General features: G+C 44.1%; 1 protein-coding gene across 2 annotated transcripts in view; it reads left to right on the top strand.

The window, feature by feature from the left end:
* The window catches only part of LOC128690784 (uncharacterized), a gene marked incomplete at its 3' end in the record, with an annotated part of 94,305 nt that extends 74,199 nt beyond the window's left edge, over nucleotides 1-20,106 (top strand). For both annotated transcript variants that reach the window (XM_070088470.1, XM_070088469.1), the window contains 3 exon segments: nucleotides 4,478-4,743; nucleotides 5,991-6,115; nucleotides 19,919-20,106. In XM_070088470.1, the coding sequence (XP_069944571.1) occupies nucleotides 4,478-4,743; nucleotides 5,991-6,115; nucleotides 19,919-20,106 (579 nt within the window).
* Nucleotides 20,107-20,633: the final 527 nt, after the last annotated feature.

Raw genomic sequence — 20,633 nt, forward strand, 5'->3', positions numbered from 1 at the left:
CTTTACCTTCCTAACTACTTGTTAATACAATCTTTCCCCGGTCCTGCAACTACATTTTAATCATACGACCTGGCCCTGCAACTCTATTTTAATCTAAAAACTGCTCCCCGTCCCCAACTACATTTAATTATACTGTTCCCCCCCTTTTACTACTATTTTAATACTAAACTTTATAAACCTCAACTACTTTTAATACTATACTGTTTCCCGCCCTGCCCACTTTGTTAATATAAACCTACCCTCTAAACTATTTTTAAACTAATTTCCCCCCTGAAAATAATTTTAATCTAGTACTGTACCCTGGCCTGCAACACTATTGTTAATCTAGTACCATGGCCCCCCTTTTTTAATACTGTACTGTTCCTGGCCCCGCAACTACTTTTAATCTAAATTTTTGTTCCCCCCGCAACTACTTTGTTTTAGTCTTTTTCCCGGCCCCCGCAACTCTTTTAATTAATTCCCCGGCCCTGCACCTATTAATACTGTACTGTTTTGGGTTTTCCTACTTGTTAATCTTTTTGTTCCCCGGCTCCAACTCTTTGTTAATCTTGTGTCCATCCGAACCTTTGTTAATATAGTACTGCTCCTGGCCCTGACCTTTTTTACTATCTGTTCCCTCCCTTAAATTTTTAATCCGTCTGTTCCCCCTTCCTCACTACTTTTTAATCTATCTGCTACCCTGCTCCTAACACTTTTTAATCTAACTGTTCCTGGTCCGCAACTACTTTTTAAACTGTACGTTACCCCGGCTCCTGCAACCTATTTTAATACTAGTATGTTTCCCCGGCTCCGCAACTACTATTGTTAATCTTGTCTTTCCCCCCTGCACACATTTTTCTAGTACGTTCCCCCCCAACTACATTGTTAACGTCTGTTCCCCGGCTCCTCCTCATTGTTAATCTAGTATGTCCCCGGCTCCTGCAACTCTTTGTTAATTAACTGCCCCGGCTCCCCACAATTGTTTCTAGTACGTTCCCCGGCCCCGCAACTACTTTGTTAATCTAATCTGTTACCCCGGTCCGCAACTCTTTGTTTTCTGTATGTCCCCGGCCCCGCCTACTTTGTTAATACTAGTCTGCCTGGCTCCTGCAACTACTATTTTAATCTAGTCTGTTCCTGGCCCGAAATACTTTGTTAATCTATCTGTTCCTGGCCCTGCAACTCTATTGTTTACTGTTTTCCCCGTTTTTTAAATTTAAAATCTTTGGTAATCTGTCTTCCTGGCTCCTAACCACTTTTTAATCTATCTGTTCCCCGGCTCCTGCAACTATTGTTAATCTGTCTGCTCCTGGTCCTACACTTTGGGGTTCTGTCTGTTCCTGGTCTGGCCCACTTTTTAATCTGTCTGTCCCCGGCCTGCCTACTTTTTTAAAATTTTTTCTGTCCTGGCTCCGCCTCTATTGTTTTTGTACTGCTCCCGGCCCTGCCCCCTTTGTTAAAACTTCGTCCCGGGGGCCCCCAAACCCATTTTTTATATGTCGCCCCTTTTTGAACCCTTTTTTACTGTACTGCTCCCCGGCTCCTGCAACCCCCCCTTTTTTACTGTCTTCCTGGCTCCTCACTCTATTTTTTGTCTGTTATATTTCCTAAACTATTTTAATCTATACTGTACCCCGGCTCCTGCACTTTGTTAATTAACTGTTACCTGGTCCCGCACACTATTGTTAATGTAATTTTTACCCCTTTTTTTTCAACTCTTGTTAATTAGTATGTTTCCTGGCTCCTGCAACTACTTGTTAATCTAATTCCCGGCCCCAACTATATTTTAATGTAATTGCTGTTCCCCCTAACTACTATTGTTAATACTAATACTGTTACCTCTCCTCAACTTATTAATCTATCTGACCCTGGCCCTCACCACTATTTTAAAAAATACTGTACCCTGGCCCTGCCTACTGGTTTTAAAACTAGTACTTTCCCTGGTCCCGAATACTATTTTAATACTAGTACTGTTACCCCGGTTCCCGCAACTACCTTTTTAATACTAGTACTGTACCTTCCCGCAACCACTATTTTAATACTAGTATTTCCCCCGGGTCCCCACTCTATTAATACTAGTACTGTTCCCGGGCCCCCCAAACTACTTTGTTAATCAAACTGTTCCTTCGCAACTCTTTTTTAAATGTGGTACCCCTCCCGGGGCCCACTTTGTTAATCTAGTCGGGCCCCCCCGCAAACTATTGTTAATCTGTACTGTTCCCTGGCCCCACACTTTTTCTAGTTGCTCCGGGCCCTGAAACTACATTGTTAATCATTGGTTACCTGGCTCCTGAAACCCTTTTTAATCAGTTTTTCCCCGGCTCCTGCCTCTTTGTTAATCTAGCTGTTCCCTGGCTCCTACTCTATTGTTAATCTATACTGTACCTGCCCGAAACTACTTTTTAATCTAGTCTGTCCCTGCTCCTGCACTACTTTTTTAATCTTCTCTCGGCCCCTCCTACTTTTAATCTTCTGTTCCGGCCCTCCTACTTTGTTAATACAAAACTGTCCGGGCCCTAAAACTTTGTTAATCTATCTGCCCGGGGCCCCCCCTATTTTTAAATTTAAAGGGTTCCCAAAACCTTTACTTTGTTAATACTATTTTTACCTGGCTCTGAACTACTTTTTAATCTATTTTTTTGTCCCCGGTCCTGCAACTACTTTGTTAATCTATACTTTTCCCCCTGGCCCCCTTGAAACTACTTTTTAAATACTGGAAATTTTTCCCTCCCTGAAACTACTATTTTTATTATAGTGGTTTCCCTGGCTCCTGAAACTCTTTATTAATCTGGGTCTGTTACCCTCCCAAACTCTGTTTTAATGCTAATTTTTTGTTCCCTAACCGGCTACTGTTTAATGTATGTTTACCCCCTGAAACTAGGTTTTTAAACCCATATTGTACCCGGGTCCCAGCTACTGTTTTTAAATTGCAAATTGCTGCTCCTGGCTCCTGAAACTACTTTGTAAATGTTTAAACTCCCCTGGCTCCTGCAGCCACTGTTTAAATCCCCAACCCGGGCCAGCACCCCTTTGTGTACTGGTACTTTTCCCCCTGGCTCCTTCAGCTACTGTTTTTGTCTGGTATCCTGCCTGGGCTCCTCCTACTTTGTTAATCAAATTGCTGCTGCCGGGTTACCCAGCTACTTTTTTTAAGGGTGTTTTGCCCCTGGCTCCAGAAACTCAAATTTTAAATGCTAATTGCTGTTCCTAATCCCCTGCTTGTTCCCTAGTCTTTTCCTGGCTCAGCAGTTTACTTTTTAATGCTAGAAATTTTGCCTGGTAACCCCGGCCTATTTTATTGTTTTCTAGTGGTGTTCCCCGGGCCCCTGCAGCTGCTTTGTTTGCAAATTCTGTTCCCCGGCTCCAGGCTTTATTTTTAAATTACTGGTGCTGTTCCCCTAGCTCCTGCAACTACTTTGTAAAATTACTGCTCCTGGCTCCAGAAACCACTTTGGTTTACAGTCCCTTTGCCACCCCCTGCAGCTACTTTGAAATCAAATTCTGCTCCTGGCTCCCAGCCATTATTGTTAATGTTTGCTTTTTCCTGGCCCCTGAAAGCCACTATTTTTAATCAAATTCTTTTCCCGGGCCCTTAACCCACTATTTTTAATACTAATGCTGTTCCCCTGGCTCCTGCAGCCACTATTGTTAATCAAATTATTTCCCCTGGCTCCTGTCCATTTTTATTTAATGCTAGTCTCTCCAAAAGCTCCTGAAACCTTTTGTTAATCAAATTCTGTTACCGGGTTTAACCCCATTATTGTTAATGCAAATTCTGTTCCAAAACCCCCTGAAACCCACTATTTTAATACAAATTTTATTTTTACCGCTCTTTAAACCACTATTTTAATGCTAGTCTGTTCAAGTTTTGAAACCACTTTATTTACTATCTTTTGGGAAGCTCCTCAGCCTTTCTTCTAACTACAGTAAGTCTGTTTGAGGGGCAGCTGTGTTGTCATGTTTACACCTTAAACCTAAATTGTAAGTTAGTTAAGTTATAAATTACCAGTAAGTTTAGCATGGATATTGGATTGACATATTAAGTAATTGGTCGGTTCACTGTAATATTTTTTGTGACCTAATTCTTGTTTGCATAAATAACTCATTACGATTGTAACTATTATAAATATGTTAATAATTTATCTTACTATCTTGTTTATCTATCAAACTTTGGGAACTAGTCCCTGGACCCATTATGTGTCTCTGTAATCTTTCGACTACCGCCTTCAGGATGGGTATTGGGTGCATAATAAAGATATTAAACCAGCAAGTTAGTTAAGGCCTTTCCCGACACTTACTTTATAATCATCATGATTAATGTCATTATATGTGCACATGATGTCACCCTTATATGCAAAAATAATTTTACCCTTATATACGAAGATGGTGTAACCATTTTATGCGGAGATGACATAACTTTTACTGGTATAGCAACTTCATATCTCTTTCTCTTCTTTCCTCCCTCACTTTTCTGTCATCCCTCTCTCACTGCTCTCAGGTAGCCGTGCACGAGATCGGCCACGTGCTGGGTCTGGAGCACGTGGTGAGGAACTACTCCATTATGTACCCAGTGTACGAGAAGGTCCTGCCTAACCAAGGTCTGGAGTTGGGCTGGGAGGACCGCAAGCTGGTACAGAGAGTGTATGGTGCATGCATCGGTGCTTTCAACACACTCTTTGACTTCCTTAGGTGGCACCCCGACGGCTCCCTCACCTACAACACCTACTTCTTCAGGAAGGACCACTTCTGGATGTATGAGAACAAGTGAGTCGTTGTTGATGGAGGGAATACGGTGAACTCTCTGAGTCGTGTTTGATGGGGTCGAGTCTCTGTTCCTGGATCCGCCACTAAAGCGAGTTATTTACCGTATTTTCCGGCATATAAGGCGCACGAGTGTCGGCTGATTGCTGGCACGATGTTTGCAAGCAGTTGTAATATAACATTCGTAAACAACTGGTTTCGTAACCCAAATCCTACCCGTGACCCTGACCTTAAGCATATAATGCGCAGGGCGATTTTCCGAGACTTTTTGAGGGGGGAATAAAATGCGTCTTATATGCAGGAAAATACAGAATGAATTTTTAACAAATGTTAAGCTTAGTGACCAGTCCCAGTTGAGGGTATATTATGTTTATTTTTATTTATTTATGTTTCTCTATCATTGTAGATGTTTATTTCTTAACCAATTCCATTTTTAAGTTGATAGAATCTATCTCGGAAAGTGTGACATTTTACTTGTAAACAAATATACCTATAAAATGCTACAGCAATATAAATCAATGTAAATAAGCAGAATTTCCCCTCTATTGGAACTGGGCGATGTAATTCAGAGGCAAAACTGTATTTTCTGAGCTTCGTTCACACCTCTGCAACACAATTGTCACCAAAGATTTGTTAAGTTATACCATGAATTAAGGAAACATCCTGGACTTCACCTTACTAAACACAAAGCAAACGTGATAGTAATTAAGGACAAGATAGATTACCTCACTTCGCTCCTCCTCCTCCTCCTCCTGTTCCTCCTCCTGTTCCTCCTCCTCCTCCTCCTCCTCCTCCTCCTCTGATCTTTGACAACTCTGCTTACATAATCACATTACACTATATTTCATATTGTTTTTTCCTCTCCCTGCTGCTGCGCCTTCTGCCTTACCTCATCCATGGTGCTGCTGCTGCTGCTGCCTCACCCTCCCCATTGTGGGTTTGTTGCCGGTACTACTACCTCACCTCCACCATGGAGGTGCTGCTTGTTGCTGGTGCTGCCTCTTCTCTTCTGTGGTGGTGCTGTTGCTGGTGCTGCCTCGTCTCTTCTGTGGTGGTGCTGTTGCTGGTGCTGCCTCGTCTTCTGTGGTGGTGCTGTTGCTGGTGCTGCCTCGTCTCTTCTGTGGTGGTGCTGTTGCTGGTGCTGCCTCGTCTTCTGTGGTGGTGCTGTTGCTGGTGCTGCCTCGTCTCTTCCGTGATGGTGCTGTTGCTGCCTCGTCTCTTCCGTGATGGTGGTACTGGTGCTGCTTCAGATACAACCGAACGAGGTTTGGTGACCCTCTATACATCCAGCCTGAGTGGCAGGGCCTTCCCAACAACCTAGATGGCTACGCACACGTCTGGACACGCACCAAAGATACCCACCTCTTCTTCCAAGGTACGTGTCCACCCCTGTAACTATCGTTGACCTGACTTCTTTAAACGATGAGCTCTTGATTAAAGGAATTAGAGCTAACTACCCTCACCTTCATTGAGTCAAATATTATTTCTTCCCATTCTCAAGGCGCTGCTTGACCCATACGAATTTAGCGCTGCTTTGTGAGTATTCCAATAGGTTCATATTCTTAGGACATTTTAACTGAAGTGCCATACCTGGAGTGACGCCAGGAGTGCCATACACCGGTGAGGCCAGATACAAGGGTGGTACCAGAATTTTTGGATAGGGGGGGGAGGTATTGCATGGGGCAAGCTAACTGGCTGGGAGATGGTCTGAGACTTGTTTTGAAGCTGTGTTACTATTTTGCCTGTTATTATATTAAGTATTTGAACCCCTCAAATCCTCCCCCCCCCATGATGCAATACTGAACCTGTCTCTCTTTACACGACACACACACACACACAGTCAAAGAGTTGTCAGGCAGTGGAATAACCTAGAAAGTGACGTAGTGGAGGCGGGAACCATACATAGTTTTAAGACGAGGTATGATAAAGCTCATGGAGCAGGGAGAGAGAGGACCCAGTAGCAACCAGTGAAGAGGCGGGGCCAGGAGCTAAGACTCGACCCCTGCAACCACAAATAGGTGAGTACACACACACACACACACACATTGCATTTTTTTGGACTGCAAGAAGGCCTTCGACACAGTTCCTCACAAGAGGTTACTGCAAAAGCTAGAGGATCAGGCACACATTGTCATGTGGGTTTTTCGATACGTGGATAGGGTAAGAATACTCACGTAGGCTGGTAGTACGTATAATATATAATGGGAAGTATGGAAAGCGCCAACAGCCGACCTGCCTCTCTCTGCTCCCTATCTTGACTGACTCATAGTGCCTACGGGTGAGGGTGTTTGAAATCCTGCTATGGTCAGCAGCAATATGAATACAGTCAGTGATTCACGCAGAGATGGTTGGTAGTGAGTCATCTACTGGTACACTGGTTACTGGTAACTGGTTACTAGGAACTGGTACTACTACTGAGAGCTCGGCGACGCAAACGTATGTCATCCCGACATACAAGTAATACAAACTAGAGGCGACAGGTGTACGGCTTGGGCTGATTCTATACAATGTCAAAGTACACAACAATTGAACATTATAACATACATAAGTAGAATATTGGAATGGAAGCTTACGTAACTGAAACTGTAATGCAATACAAAGTATAATATAGCACAACTCATCGAATGAAACTCAACATTGAGATTACACAATAGAAGTGATAAAAAAAATTTGATCGATCGATCTGTATTCATGTGATCTACGGATTCTGAGGAAGGAATATATACAAAGAAAGAAGTGTTTAACAGAAAGGCAGATTCGGTGCACTCAAATCTAGACTGTTAACTCTCAGAATTCGGAGAGAACGTGAACACAAAAAAAAAAAAATTCTTGAATACTGATAAGTTGATACTGTAATGATTCATCTATACAGGTTATTTACATTTAACCCCAACTCTGCTAGGGTGAAATTGACATATGCAGAATGGGTGTCATCTCTGGGAGGATCAAACTCTGTAGCACTGGCTAACTCATGCTGTATTTGAGGCAAATCTGAATTGGTAGTTACAAATGATACTTGAGGATTTCTCAATACCTGTCGTGTACGTAGGGAATAACGACATTCAGGTTGATCGTCTGATTGAGTATCAGAGGTAGAGAGTACAAGATCAGGAGGATTGTCAGAGTCTGTCACATTAGTCTGGGTTGGAACATCATTATCATCACATACTAACTTCATATGATCTAAATGAGATTCTTTATACTGACCAGTACTAATTACTCTAACTTTATACTTATTACCAGTGATATGTTCAACTACTCGATAAGGACCAACAAACTTTTGATGAAGCTTAGGCATTGCAGACGTTTTGTTAAAGTTAGTCAGCATAACTCTCGAACCTACTTTGATTTTGGATGGCTTTGCTCGAGTGTTTGCGACTCTTGTAAATTCTGCTGTTGATTTATGAAGTGTTTCACGGATTCTTCTAAAAACACTTTGAGCTAAGCTGGTACGAGTTGCTATGAAATCATCAGGGTTGTAATTTGGTTTCGGATTAGAATATAGCAACTCATAAGGCAAACGTTTATCTACACCATACAATGCATAATGTGGAGTGTCACCTATAGAAACATTGTAAGCAGAATTTATAGCACACTGCACATCAGGTATAACTTCATCCCAAGTTTCACTGTTGGGATTGATTGACCTGTAGGAGTGGAGAATGCAGTTAGCTCTTGGCTGTCCTCGTGAAGAGGGACTTGCCAAAACCCTTGTAACAAGTCCAGGGTTGAAAAGACTGTTATCTCCGATGTTACGTAAAAGATCACCCAGTACAGGAAGTGGGAAGCGATCTGGGATAGTTTTCGCATTTAACTTCCTAGAGTCAATCACTGGGCACCAAGTACCATCCTTCTTAGGTACTAGGATCAAGGGTGCATTCCAAGGTGAATTGCTAGGTGCAATAACTCCATCATCAAGCATTTGATTGATCAATTCTTCTGCGACAGCAACTTGTGAATGAGGCATTCTGTACGCAGGTATATAGATAGGTCTAGTACCAGGTTCAAGTGGAATACGATGGGACAATAAGTTCGTTATACCCATCTTCTCACCTGGTAAGGCAATGTCTTTACGACGTTTGTTCAACAGAGTCAACAAACGCTTGACTTCATCTGGGAAGTCAGTGGGAGCTATGTCTTTCTCCTCAACTGGTGGAACAGATTGATCCAGTGAAGTGGATGAGGTCTCCCCAGTAGAAATAGCACTGACCCACTGGTCAGGTGACAACTCATCCTCTACCTGAACAGGGTAAGGATAGTGAACAAGGTCAACAAGATTGGTATTTGCTCTAAGACGAACACTGTGACCAGAAGTGTTAGCTAGGAAGAAATGGATCTTACTATCTCTTACAACATGTAAGAATGGTTCAACAAATAGACCTTTTACTTTGCAAGAATCACTGTCAACTAGGACGTTATCACCATCTGGAACACTAGGAACAACAACAGACACTCTAGTGAGGGCACTAGCTGCGACAGAAACATCTTTCTGCAGACGGCATGTGACATCAACAAGAGATTGCATTACTAGTTGCAAGTAATTGTTTTCCGACAAGGCGTCCCCTGTGGAGAAACTACTACTTGAACTAGCAGACATTGCAGGGATAGGCTCAGCACTCAAGGTAGTCAGAGCGTCCTCGGACACTTGAGGTAACTGGACACTATCTTGCAAGTCTGAAGTTGCAGGAACACAGACAGGAGTGACAGGATCATCAGTGCCTGACCGCTTGGGTACGCTACTGGAAAATGCACTGGCCTGTAAGGACTTAATTCGAATGTCGTACTCTGCGGCAGTATGGCAGATCTCGGATCCAAGCTGGTAACCCCAAAATGGTATGATCAAGTCATCAATTTGGGCATGCCATCGATAAGGGTCGAGCACAATGCATAAGTCTCGCATGGAAGCAAATCCCAGTAGAAGGTCACCAGGGAAAGTAATCTGGTCGACAACAAGGAAGGAAGCAGTGAAGTCTCTACCTTGGATAGAAAAAGTGAGGGAAGTCCGACCTCGGACACGCAGGTGAGAACCAGCTACTCCACTAAGGGAGGACACATGAGTCGGTTCTATGAGAAGGACATGTCGTAACTGCTTATCCCTAGACAAACTAGACCTGATAATATTGACTTGCGCACCAGAGTCTATGAACAAATGAACGGGCGCATTATGAACAGATGCTTGCACTATAGGGCCTATGGTTGCATTGGAAGTTATGTGCAAACAAAAAGGTGGATTGTCATCAGCAAAGATTTGTTCCACTTCATCCCCAAAATCATCTACATCAGAGACATGTGAAGCAACATCATCAGCAGGATTGTCATTCTCGAGACTGCTTAAGGCTTCAAAGGAATTGTGAACGGGGATGGTGTACTCATTATCACCTACTGTCACCATGGGACAGTTTGACTGGGGCACTCGAATTCCCCCGAATTGGAAGAATGAGCCTGGTTCTGGTTATTTTGAGAACCACGATGTCTGTTTCCTCTACGAGTTCTGCGGTTGGAACGGCCACGGAAAGACCTAGAGTACTGAAGGTTGTAGAGAGCATTGCACTCAGATGTGTCATGTCCATGTATTCTATGATAAGTACAGTAGGGAAGATCTGACTGGTACTCATCATCAGTACAACGCCTCTTAGGGTAACTATCAGGACAATTAATTGCAATATGGCCACGGAAACCACAGTTGTAATAAGTCCACTGGCTATGGTTACTGAATATACCATGAATACTACGAGGTTTATAATGACTCTGTACACTGGTCCTTGGTGATCGCTGAGATGGTTGACGACCACGATTTGTCGCTGTGGCGCAAACAAGAGGTGGTGCAGACTGAGGCATAGGTGTGAAATTACTTTTGATACATGGGAAAGTACCCTGGGGGCACAAGGAATGTACATGATTTAGGGCTGTAAGGGGTTCCATCGTCACAGTTGGGGGATTAGCCTCATAAGCACACACAGAAGCAAGCGGCATTAGTTCTTTGATTGCTCCAAAAGCTGCTATTTTAGCAAAGGATGCTGTGGATGGTTTATCCTCATCAGGGACAAAAGCTGAGGACTGGACAGCATTGATAAATGATGATAAAAGTTTGTGTAATCTAACAGCAAATGCACTCAACGATTCATTAGTCATGGGTGTAGCATTCACTAGTTCCCTAAGAACGACATATGGATCAGCTGTTTTTACTGGTACGAGGAAAGAACGAATCAGTTCCTCATATTGTGACCACTTAGTAAGATTCCTGAAGTCTCGCATATCAAGGAGATCAACAACGTGAACAGCAGCAGGGGATCGATGAAGAGCTTCTTTCGCAAGTCTGATAAGACATTCCTCAGAAGGAGGACCTTCAACTAGAGCATTAACACGAGAACGAATGGCAGTAAACCATGCTTCAAGACTATGTACATGGCCATTGAATAAAGGTAATGCATCAAGGGAATCACGAGTCAAACTATAGTATCTCAGTGTCTGGGTCGGTCTGTCAGTCGCTAAGGAACTATGAGGACTGATGACAGGAGCAGCAGTAGCCTGAGAGGTCTGAGTGTCGCCATTCACTAAAGTATCACTTGACGGTATGTGAGACATAATGGCAAAGAAGTTGCACAAGAACAAATAAGGCAAAAATAATGAACAATAAAAATGATACAAAATGCTAAAATTGAAATAAAAGAGATGCAACTAATTCTGCAGAAGTAATAAAAAAATGTCTAAGATACACTGCAAGAGGAAGAACAACTCAATGTAAAGGACTGCTGGACAAGATAAAAAAAAAATACATTGAAATTTACAAGTAAAAATATTACTGGAGACTAAATTAAATGCAAAATGAGCTGTCTGTACTCTTGCTAATAAAGAAATTAACAATAAAATCACTAAATTGTATGCAACGAGAGATAACTGGGAAGTTTAAATATTTTCTAAGAATGCATAAACAAAATTAAAATATAATGCAAAGACAACATGAGGAAAAAATAATAAAATGAAAAACAAGACTCAAACAATAATGAACTGAGAATAATAATGTCAATAAAAGAAAATAATTCACTGCAGAACAAGTGCAACAAAATAAGACGCAGAAATAATCAATGTAGCAATAAAGTTACACTGGGAAAATGTAGGTTAAATAATAAAATAAAAATATGAAGAAAAACTGATTGAACACTTTAACTCTTAATTGTAAATTAGACAAAACAATTTACTCAAACAGAGTAAAGAAAACACTTTACGTTAAAAAAGAAATTAAAATTACACTAAGAGTGAATTTGTTCAAAGAAATATGAAAAATATGAATAAAAATAAAACAAGAAACAAAACTGGAAGTGTAACACTTACAAGTGGCGGGGCACACAACACTTACAAGTGGCGGGGCACACACAACATATTCACTTATTCATTTTTTTTGTATATTCTTACAACAAAATCTTGCTGTGACTGATATGACAAAAATTGCTGGCAAAAATAATGGTACACAAGTCTGCGAAAAAATTAGAGAAATGAGACACTGCTGGCATACGAAAAAAAGGTATACAGAAATAAATGGATAATTTGGTATACTGGGGTGGATATCACTGCATGAACTACAATGACAAATACTGGAGAATACAATGCTGAAAGAACACAAGATAAAAAAATGAATGAATTACTTCACACGGAGTGACTGACTGGTACACTACACAATAATACTTACTAAAGACATAGAGTAGCATAAAAAAAAACACAGATAAAAAGTATGAGATGAGCGATAACACTGAAAAATATTGCAAAAATAATGAGTCAAAGAAACACTGAGTCTACACTGAAAACACAAGGCTTAGAGTACACAAGAAATTCACTGTAAATGTCTCACACACGCAAATGTCTTTAAATGCAAGAAAAATGTCTCTAAACAGAAAATTATCACTGAAGTCTGGAGTAGTAGACGGAGTGACTAGTGATGAGGGGAAGGTTGTCCTGCGGGTGATGCCGCCTACACTCACACTGTCGTCGGAAGAAATGCACTTTCTCGGTGAACTCACATAACTGGCTTTATCGTTGGCGCCAGCTACAATCTCTTGACCAATTATGTGAGCCAAAACAGTACTAGGACCCGGTACAAGGGCGGAAAAAAGAAAAACCCCACAGGTAGATGAGGTGGGTGGCGGGTGGTGGGGGCAGCGGGACAAGCTGGCCCTGTGCGCTCTCACTGCCACGCACTTCTCACCACGCACAAGGTGGCTTAACTAAATCACAATGCCACAGGGATGATGAAGACCACTCTTACCAGCATCATCCAACTGACTGGCTTAACCCATGAGAATAGCTGACTGGAAGACGTGTAACGATGCACACAGCATGAAGGAGCAGGTGGATGACAGGAGACAGGCTGGATGGTAGGCTGAGGTAGGCTGACTAGCGTTCACTTCCACAGTCTGGCTTACTGACTGGCTTAATTGCAAAATCCGGGTCAACCCCTCGGAGATTGAAGCAATTAGCACACGAACTAAGCCAGGAAGCTTGAAAAACGGCTGCAACAGGCTTGCAGGCTGGAGTACACAGGGTGGAGAAGAGTGAGGGTAGCGAGTAGCTGAAGGTGGCGGACGGTTCACCTTTGACCTGCCGGCTCCCCACAAACAGTCTTCTAACATCTGAAATACCCTTAAATCCACGGCCACACCGGTGCCACCATTTGTCATGTGGGTTTTTCGATACGTGGATAGGGTAAGAATACAGTGGACCCCCGGTTAACGATATTTTTTCACTCCAGAAGTATGTTCAGGTGCCAGTACTGACCAAATTTGTTCCCATAAGGAATATTGTGAAGTAGATTACTCCATTTCAGACCCCCAAACATACATGTACAAATGCACTTACATAAATACACTTACATAATTGGTCGCATTCGGAGGTGATTGTTATGCGGGGGTCCACTGTACTCACGTAGGCTGGTAGTACGTATAATATATAACGGGAAGTATGGAAAGTGCCAACAGCCGACCTGCCTCTCTCTGCTCCCTATCTTGACTGACTCATAGTGCCTACTGGTGAGGGTGTTTGAAATCCTCCTATGGTCAGCAGCAATATGAATACAGTCAGTGATTCACGCAGAGACGGTTGGTAGTGAGTCATCTACTGGTACACTGGTTACTGGTAACTGGTTACTAGGAACTGGTACTACTACTGAGAACATAACAGGAAAGGCACTGCAATGGATCAGAGAATACCTGACAGGGAGGCAACAACGAGTCATGGTATGTGACGAGGTGTCAGAGTGGGCGCCTGTGACAAGCGGGGTTCCACAGGGGTCAGTCCTAGGACCTGTGCTGTTCTTGGTATATGTGAATGACATAACGGAAGGGATAGACTCAGAAGTGTCCTTGTTTGCGGACGATGTGAAGTTAATGAGAAGAATCAAATTGGATGAGGATCAGGCAGGACTACAAAGAGATGTGAAGAGGCTACAAGCCTGGTCCAGCAACTGGCTCCTTGAGTTTAACCCTGCCAAATGCAAAGTCATGAAGATTGGGAAAGGGCAAAGAAGACCGCAGACACAATATAGTTTAGATGGCCAAAGTCTGCAAACCTAACTCAAGGAAAAAGATCTGGGGGTGAGTATAACACCGAGCATATCTCCCGAGGCGCACATCAATCAGATAACTGCTGCAGCATACGGGCGCCTGGCAAACCTACGGATAGCGTTCCGATACCTCAGTAAGGCCCATACTGGAGTATGCAGCACCAGTTTGGAATCCACACCTAGTCAAGCACGTCAAGAAATTAGAGAAAGTGCAAAGGTTTGCAACAAGACTAGTCCCAGAGCTACGGGGATTGTCCTACGAAGAAAGGTTGATGGAAATCGGCCTGACGACACTGGAGGCCAGGAGGGTCAGGGGAGACATGATAACGACATATAAAATACTGCACGGAATAGACGAGGTGGACAAAGACAGGATGTTCCAGAGATGGGACACAGACACAAGAGGTCACAAATGGAAGTTGAAGACTCATATGAATCAAAGGGATGTTAGGAAGTATTTCTTCAGTCATAGAGTAGTCAAGCCGTGGAATAGCCTAGAAAGTGAAGTAGTGGAGGCGGGAACCATACATAATTTTAAGGCGAGGTATGATAAAGCTCATGGAGCAGGGAGAGAGAGGACCTAGTAGCAATCAGTGAAGAGGCGGGGCCAGGAGCTATGACTCGATCCCTGCAACCACAAATAGGTGAGTACAAACAGGTGTTTGTGTGTGTGTGTGTGTGTGTGTGTGTGTGTGTGAGAGAGAGAGAGAGAGAGAGAGAGAGAGAACCCTTGTGTGATAACATACATATTGTACTTAAGGAATATGATCCTGCAGTGTAAAACTGTAGTATTAGCGGTAGTAGCAGTAGCAACAGCAGTAGCATTATCAACAGTAGTATCACCAACGTCAAAGACCTGGGAGTGATCATGTCGGAGGGTCTCACCTTCAAGGACCATAACATTGTATGAATCGCATCTGTTAGAAAAATGACAGGATGGATAATGAGAACCTTCAAAACTAGGGATGCCAAGCCCATGATGGCACTCTTCAGGTCACTTGTTCTATCTAGGCTGGAATATTGCTGCACACTAACAGCACCTTTCAAGGCAGGTGAAATTGCTGACCTAGAAAATGTACAGAGAACCTTCACGGCACGCGTAACGGAGATAAAACACCTCAATTACTGGGAGCGCTTGAGGTTCCTAAACCTGTATTCCCTGGAACGCAGGCGGGAGAGATACATGATTATATACACCTGGAAAATCCTAGAGGGACTAGTACCGAATTTGCACACGAAAATCACTCACTACGAAAGCAAAAGACTCGGCAGACGATGCAACATCCCCCCAATGAAAAGCAGGGGTGTCATTAGCACGTTAAGAGACCATACAATAAGTGTCAGGGGCCCGAGCCTGTTCAACTGCCTCCCAGCATACATAAGGGGGATTACCAACAGACCCCTGGCAGTCTTCAAGCTGGCACTGGACAAGCACCTAAAGTCGGTTCCTGACCAGCCGGGCTGTGACTCGTACGTTGGTTTGCGTGCATCCAGCAGTAACAGCCTGGTTGATCAGGCTCTGATCCACCAGGAGGCGTGGTCACAGACCGGGCCGCGGGAGCGTTGCCCCCCGGAACTCTCTCCAGGTAAACTCCAGGTATAAACCATACCCCCGGCCGGGATTGAACCCGCGGTCATAGAGTCTCAAAACTCCAGCCCGTCGCGTTAGCCACTAGACCAGCTAGCCACAATAAGATTCATCCAACTAGGTATATTTCTACACCATAGGAAAGTTAGCACAGGCACCTCTGTGACCGCAAATGCAAGTTTTTACAGACGAATCTCCAGCTAGCGTGGCCGTGACGAACTCTAGCTCAAGTCCCTTCACTGCCGTCAACATGACTCAATCGTGTCATTACGATTTCTTGAGTCTAACTCCAGGTATCAGTAGATGCAGTAGCATAAGCAGCAGTAGCAGTAGAAGCAGCAGTAGCAGAAGTACCAGCAGTAGCAGTAGCATCAGTAGCAAAGGTAGCAGCAGTAGTAGTGGTAGCAGCAGTAGCAGCAGTACCAGCATAGGCGTAAACAGCAGTAGCATTAATAACAGTAGTAGTAACAGTATTAGCATTAGCAGCAGTAGCATTAGCAGCAGTAATAACGGTAGCAGGAGCAGTAACAGCAACAGTAGCAGAAGTAACAGTATTATCAATAGCAGCTACTGCTGGTGGAGTGGAGCCCTGGGAACCAGCACACCACCAGTGGTTACTTGGTGGAGTGGATCCCTGGCAACCAGCACACCACCAGTGGTTACTTGGTGGAGTGGATCCCTGGCAACCAGCACACCACCAGTGGTTACTTGGTGGAGTGGATCCCTGGCAACCAGCACCCCACCAGTGGTTACTTGGTCGAGTGGATCCCTGGCAACCAGCACCCCACCAGTGGTTACTTGGTGGAGTGGATCCCTGGCAACCAGCACCCCACCAGTGGTTACTTGGTGGAGTGGATCCCTGGCAACCAGCACCCCACCAGTGGTTACTTGGTGGAGTGGATCCCTGGCAACCAGCACCCCACCAGTGGTTACTTGGTGGAGTGGATCCCTGGCAACCAGCACCACACCAGTGGTTACTTTTATTGGAGTGGATCCCTGGCAACCAGCACGCCACCAGTGGTTACTTGGTGGAGTGGATCCCTGGCAACCAGCACGCCTCCAGGGGTTACTTGGTGGAGTGGATCCCTGGCAACCAGCACACCACCAGTGGTTACTTGGTGGAGTGGATCCCTGGCAACCAGCACCCCACCAGTGGTTACTTGGTGGAGTGGATCCCTGGCAACCAGCACGCCACCAGTGGTTACTTGGTGGAGTGGATCCCTGGCAACCAGCACCCCACCAGTGGTTACTTGGTGGAGTGGATCCCTGGCAACCAGCACCCCACCAGTTGTTACTTGGTGGAGTGGATCCCTGGCAACCAGCACCCCACCAGTGGTTACTTGGTGGAGTGGATCCCTGGCAACCAGCACCCCACCAGTGGTTACTTGGTGGAGTGTATCCCTGGCAACCAGCACGCCATCAGTGGTTACTTAGTGGAGTGGATCCCTGTCAACCAGCACCCCACCAGTGGTTACTTGGTGGAGTGGATCCTGGCAACCAGCACCCCACCAGTGGTTGCTTGGTGGAGTGGATCCCTGGTAACCAGCACGCCACCAGTGGTTACTTGGTGGAGTGGATCCCTGGCAACCAGCACGCCACCAGTGGTTACTTGGTGGAGTGGATCCCTGGCAACCAGCACCCCACCAGTGGTTACTTGGTGGAGTGGATCCCTGGCAACCAGCACGCCACCAGTGGTTACTTGGTGGAGTGGATCCCTGGCAACCAGCACACTACCAGTGGTTACTTGGTGGAGTGGATCCCTGGCAACCAGCACGCCACCAGTGGTTACTTGGTGGAGTGGATCCCTGGCAACCAGCACCCCACCAGTGGTTGCTTGGTGGAGTGGATCCCTGGCAACCAGCACGCCACCAGTGGTTACTTGGTGGAGTGGATCCCTGGCAACCAGCACCCCACCAGTGGCTACTTGGTGGAGTGGATCCCTGGCAACCAGCACCCCACCAGTGGTTACTTGATGGAGTGGATCCCTGGCAACCAGCACCCCACCAGTGGTTACTTGGTGGAGTGGATCCCTGGCAACCAGCACACCACCAGTGGTTACTTGGTGGAGTGGATCCCTGGCAACCAGCACACCACCAGTGGTTGACTCTCAGCAGCTCATCACATGACAAAGATCTGCGTCGAGAGATATTTTTTCCTAACGAACAAAACAGCAGTAGCAGTGAGGCTCGTGTGTTGACTCACACTACACACCTCATTAGGTCCTCCTTACTCACCTCTCATTTATATATCAGCGCCTCGGAGGACAAGAAGGGAATCCTCTGGCTATTCAAAGCCAGATTATTATTACATTCGTTGGAGAAACACTAAACTCGTAGGGGTCATGCAGCGCCAGTGGTAACAAGAGGCAATGAGGTTCGATTTGGAGAGAGGGAGGATGTATCATATTCCTTGGATCAAGAGCCTCTCACGGACATTATGGCACCTCCCTGGAGGGGGCATAAATAGCAAAAAATACAATACAACTCTGTTTAGAATAATAAGGTAAAAAAGGACGGAACTGACTCATAAACTCATAAGATTTGTTGATAAAAACATAAATATACACCCGAGTAGGGAGTGTAGCGGTTCTTTACAAAGGTGCTCAGATTACTTCACACTTAAGAGACTGTCCACACACTCGTGTATGATGCCTTTGTCAACAATATATGATGAACTATCGTTTTAGTTTAACATTAACATGATCAGATATAACAATGAAGAGCTATGAAAGTGTCAGGTTGCTCCCACTGGGTGTGTGATGCATCTAAGTTGTGACTGAGGCTGCAGTCTTGTCTCAGTAATATTTCTTCCTTACATGACAGGATAAACAGCTTTGTGGCCACTTTTGTTTGCTGTGTCTCCTTCACTATCCCCACAAACACATATATTCTCTTGTCAGCTAAAAAAAAAAAAGAAAAACCTTCATCATGAAATACCAGGCTGAACCTTAATTACTGAGAGTTTTACAAAACCCCTCAAATTAAAGCGTCAGGCTGAAAACCCTGACTTGGTTTTGGCCATAAAAGGGGACAATTGGTTGTGAGGGTAAAAACATGTCAGTATCACTTACCCTGGCGGCCATAACATACACTTTTTTGTGGCTTCTACTTAGTGCCATCTTTTCCCCACTGGTGTGACTACAGTTTCACCCACACCAGATATATTTTGACAGTGGCAAAATTAATTAAACTCGGTATGTACACCGAAAGGGTAGATTTCCTCTTTATATACATAAAGTTTTTCTTTAATTCTTGTTTGAAGAATTAAAGTATTCTGATGTTAGTGTATAATTAATTGAACTGCAGTTTCAATAACGGGTAAGATAATGCAGGTGTCGTGGTAGGAGTCACAGCACCTGGTGAATGGAAGGTAGTGCGGCTCCACCCAAGAAAAGGAAGGACAAGTTCAATTCCTTGGATCAAGAGCCCGTTGTTAAGCATAAAGAAATATGCTTTCAGGGAAGCACTAGTTATATATATGATAAAGTAACACGCATTATGTCTCTACCTGGAGGGCATTCCGGGGATCAACGCCCGTGCGGCCCGGTCCACGACCAGGCCTTCCGGTGGATCAGGGCCTGATCAACGAGGCTATTACTGCTGGCCGCACGTAGTCCAACGTACGAACTACAGCCCGGCAGATCCGGCACCGACTTTAGGTATCTGTCCAGCTCCCTCTTGAGGACGACTCTATATGATAAACTTGGTTAAATTATTAGTACAATCATGGGCGGAGCGCTAAACCCGTAAAGTTATACAGTGCCAATCCATTTTTAACTTCAGAGTCATAGAAACTTAGGCACGTTAGCATGAGGTCCACGTTATTCCTTTCACTACCCACAGTCAGTACAGTGACATACTTTAGTCCATGACTAAAGTACATTACTCATGCTGGCGAGCAGTTATCATTTTCTGTCACTTATCAGGCTTGTTACGTTGTTGATAGCTGATGAATTGCAACATTTTAGTCCCAAATTTGAATTTCCATAAACAAATAAGTTACAGTAACTACAAGAATAAATGTGTGACCATCAACAGGCGCGAACTACTACTTGTACGACCCGCAGTTAAAGAGAGTAGCAGCTGGCTACCCTCGACGCATCGCTCAGGACTTCCATGGACCACCGACACCCAAGCGACCGATGGGACGTACCATCCCCAGTGATATCGACAGCGTCTACTTTGACAAACGAGATGAAAATCTCTACTTCTTTAAGGGAAAGAAGGTCAGTGGATTATCAATTTAAGACTGTTCGTCATGTACCGAATATTATTATTATCGCAAAAATTGCCCAACCCAGTGTGACTAGTTAGTAGTCCAAGTCCGACCCAAATGTCGTCATAAGCTTCACTCTCTCCTATGTGCGGATTATTTGTGTATTGTTCCAGTCATGGTATTATGCCTTTTTATTCTTTAACCCATATGGGCTAATCACTGCTAATACTTAATAATAGTAATATTACAAATAATAATTCTATCAGCAAAAATTGTAAACTCAGCATTGTAATCCTTATAGAGAATAAATTTTGAATTGAATTGAAGTACATACTAATACAATATATTATTTGGTGTAGCATTGTGGACAATGTAAGCAGCATATGAGAGATTAATATACCTCAGGTAGAATTCAGGAAGTCAAACAAAGAATCCTTCGAAATTTTATGCACAACATATGTTAAGCCGATCACTGAGTACATAGTCCCAGCATGGAACCCACTCCTGGTCAAGCATGTAAAGCTTGGAAGGGTCCAA

This window comes from Cherax quadricarinatus, chromosome 24 (assembly GCF_038502225.1).
Source record: "Cherax quadricarinatus isolate ZL_2023a chromosome 24, ASM3850222v1, whole genome shotgun sequence".
NCBI classification, from domain to species: Eukaryota; Metazoa; Arthropoda; class Malacostraca; order Decapoda; family Parastacidae; genus Cherax; species Cherax quadricarinatus.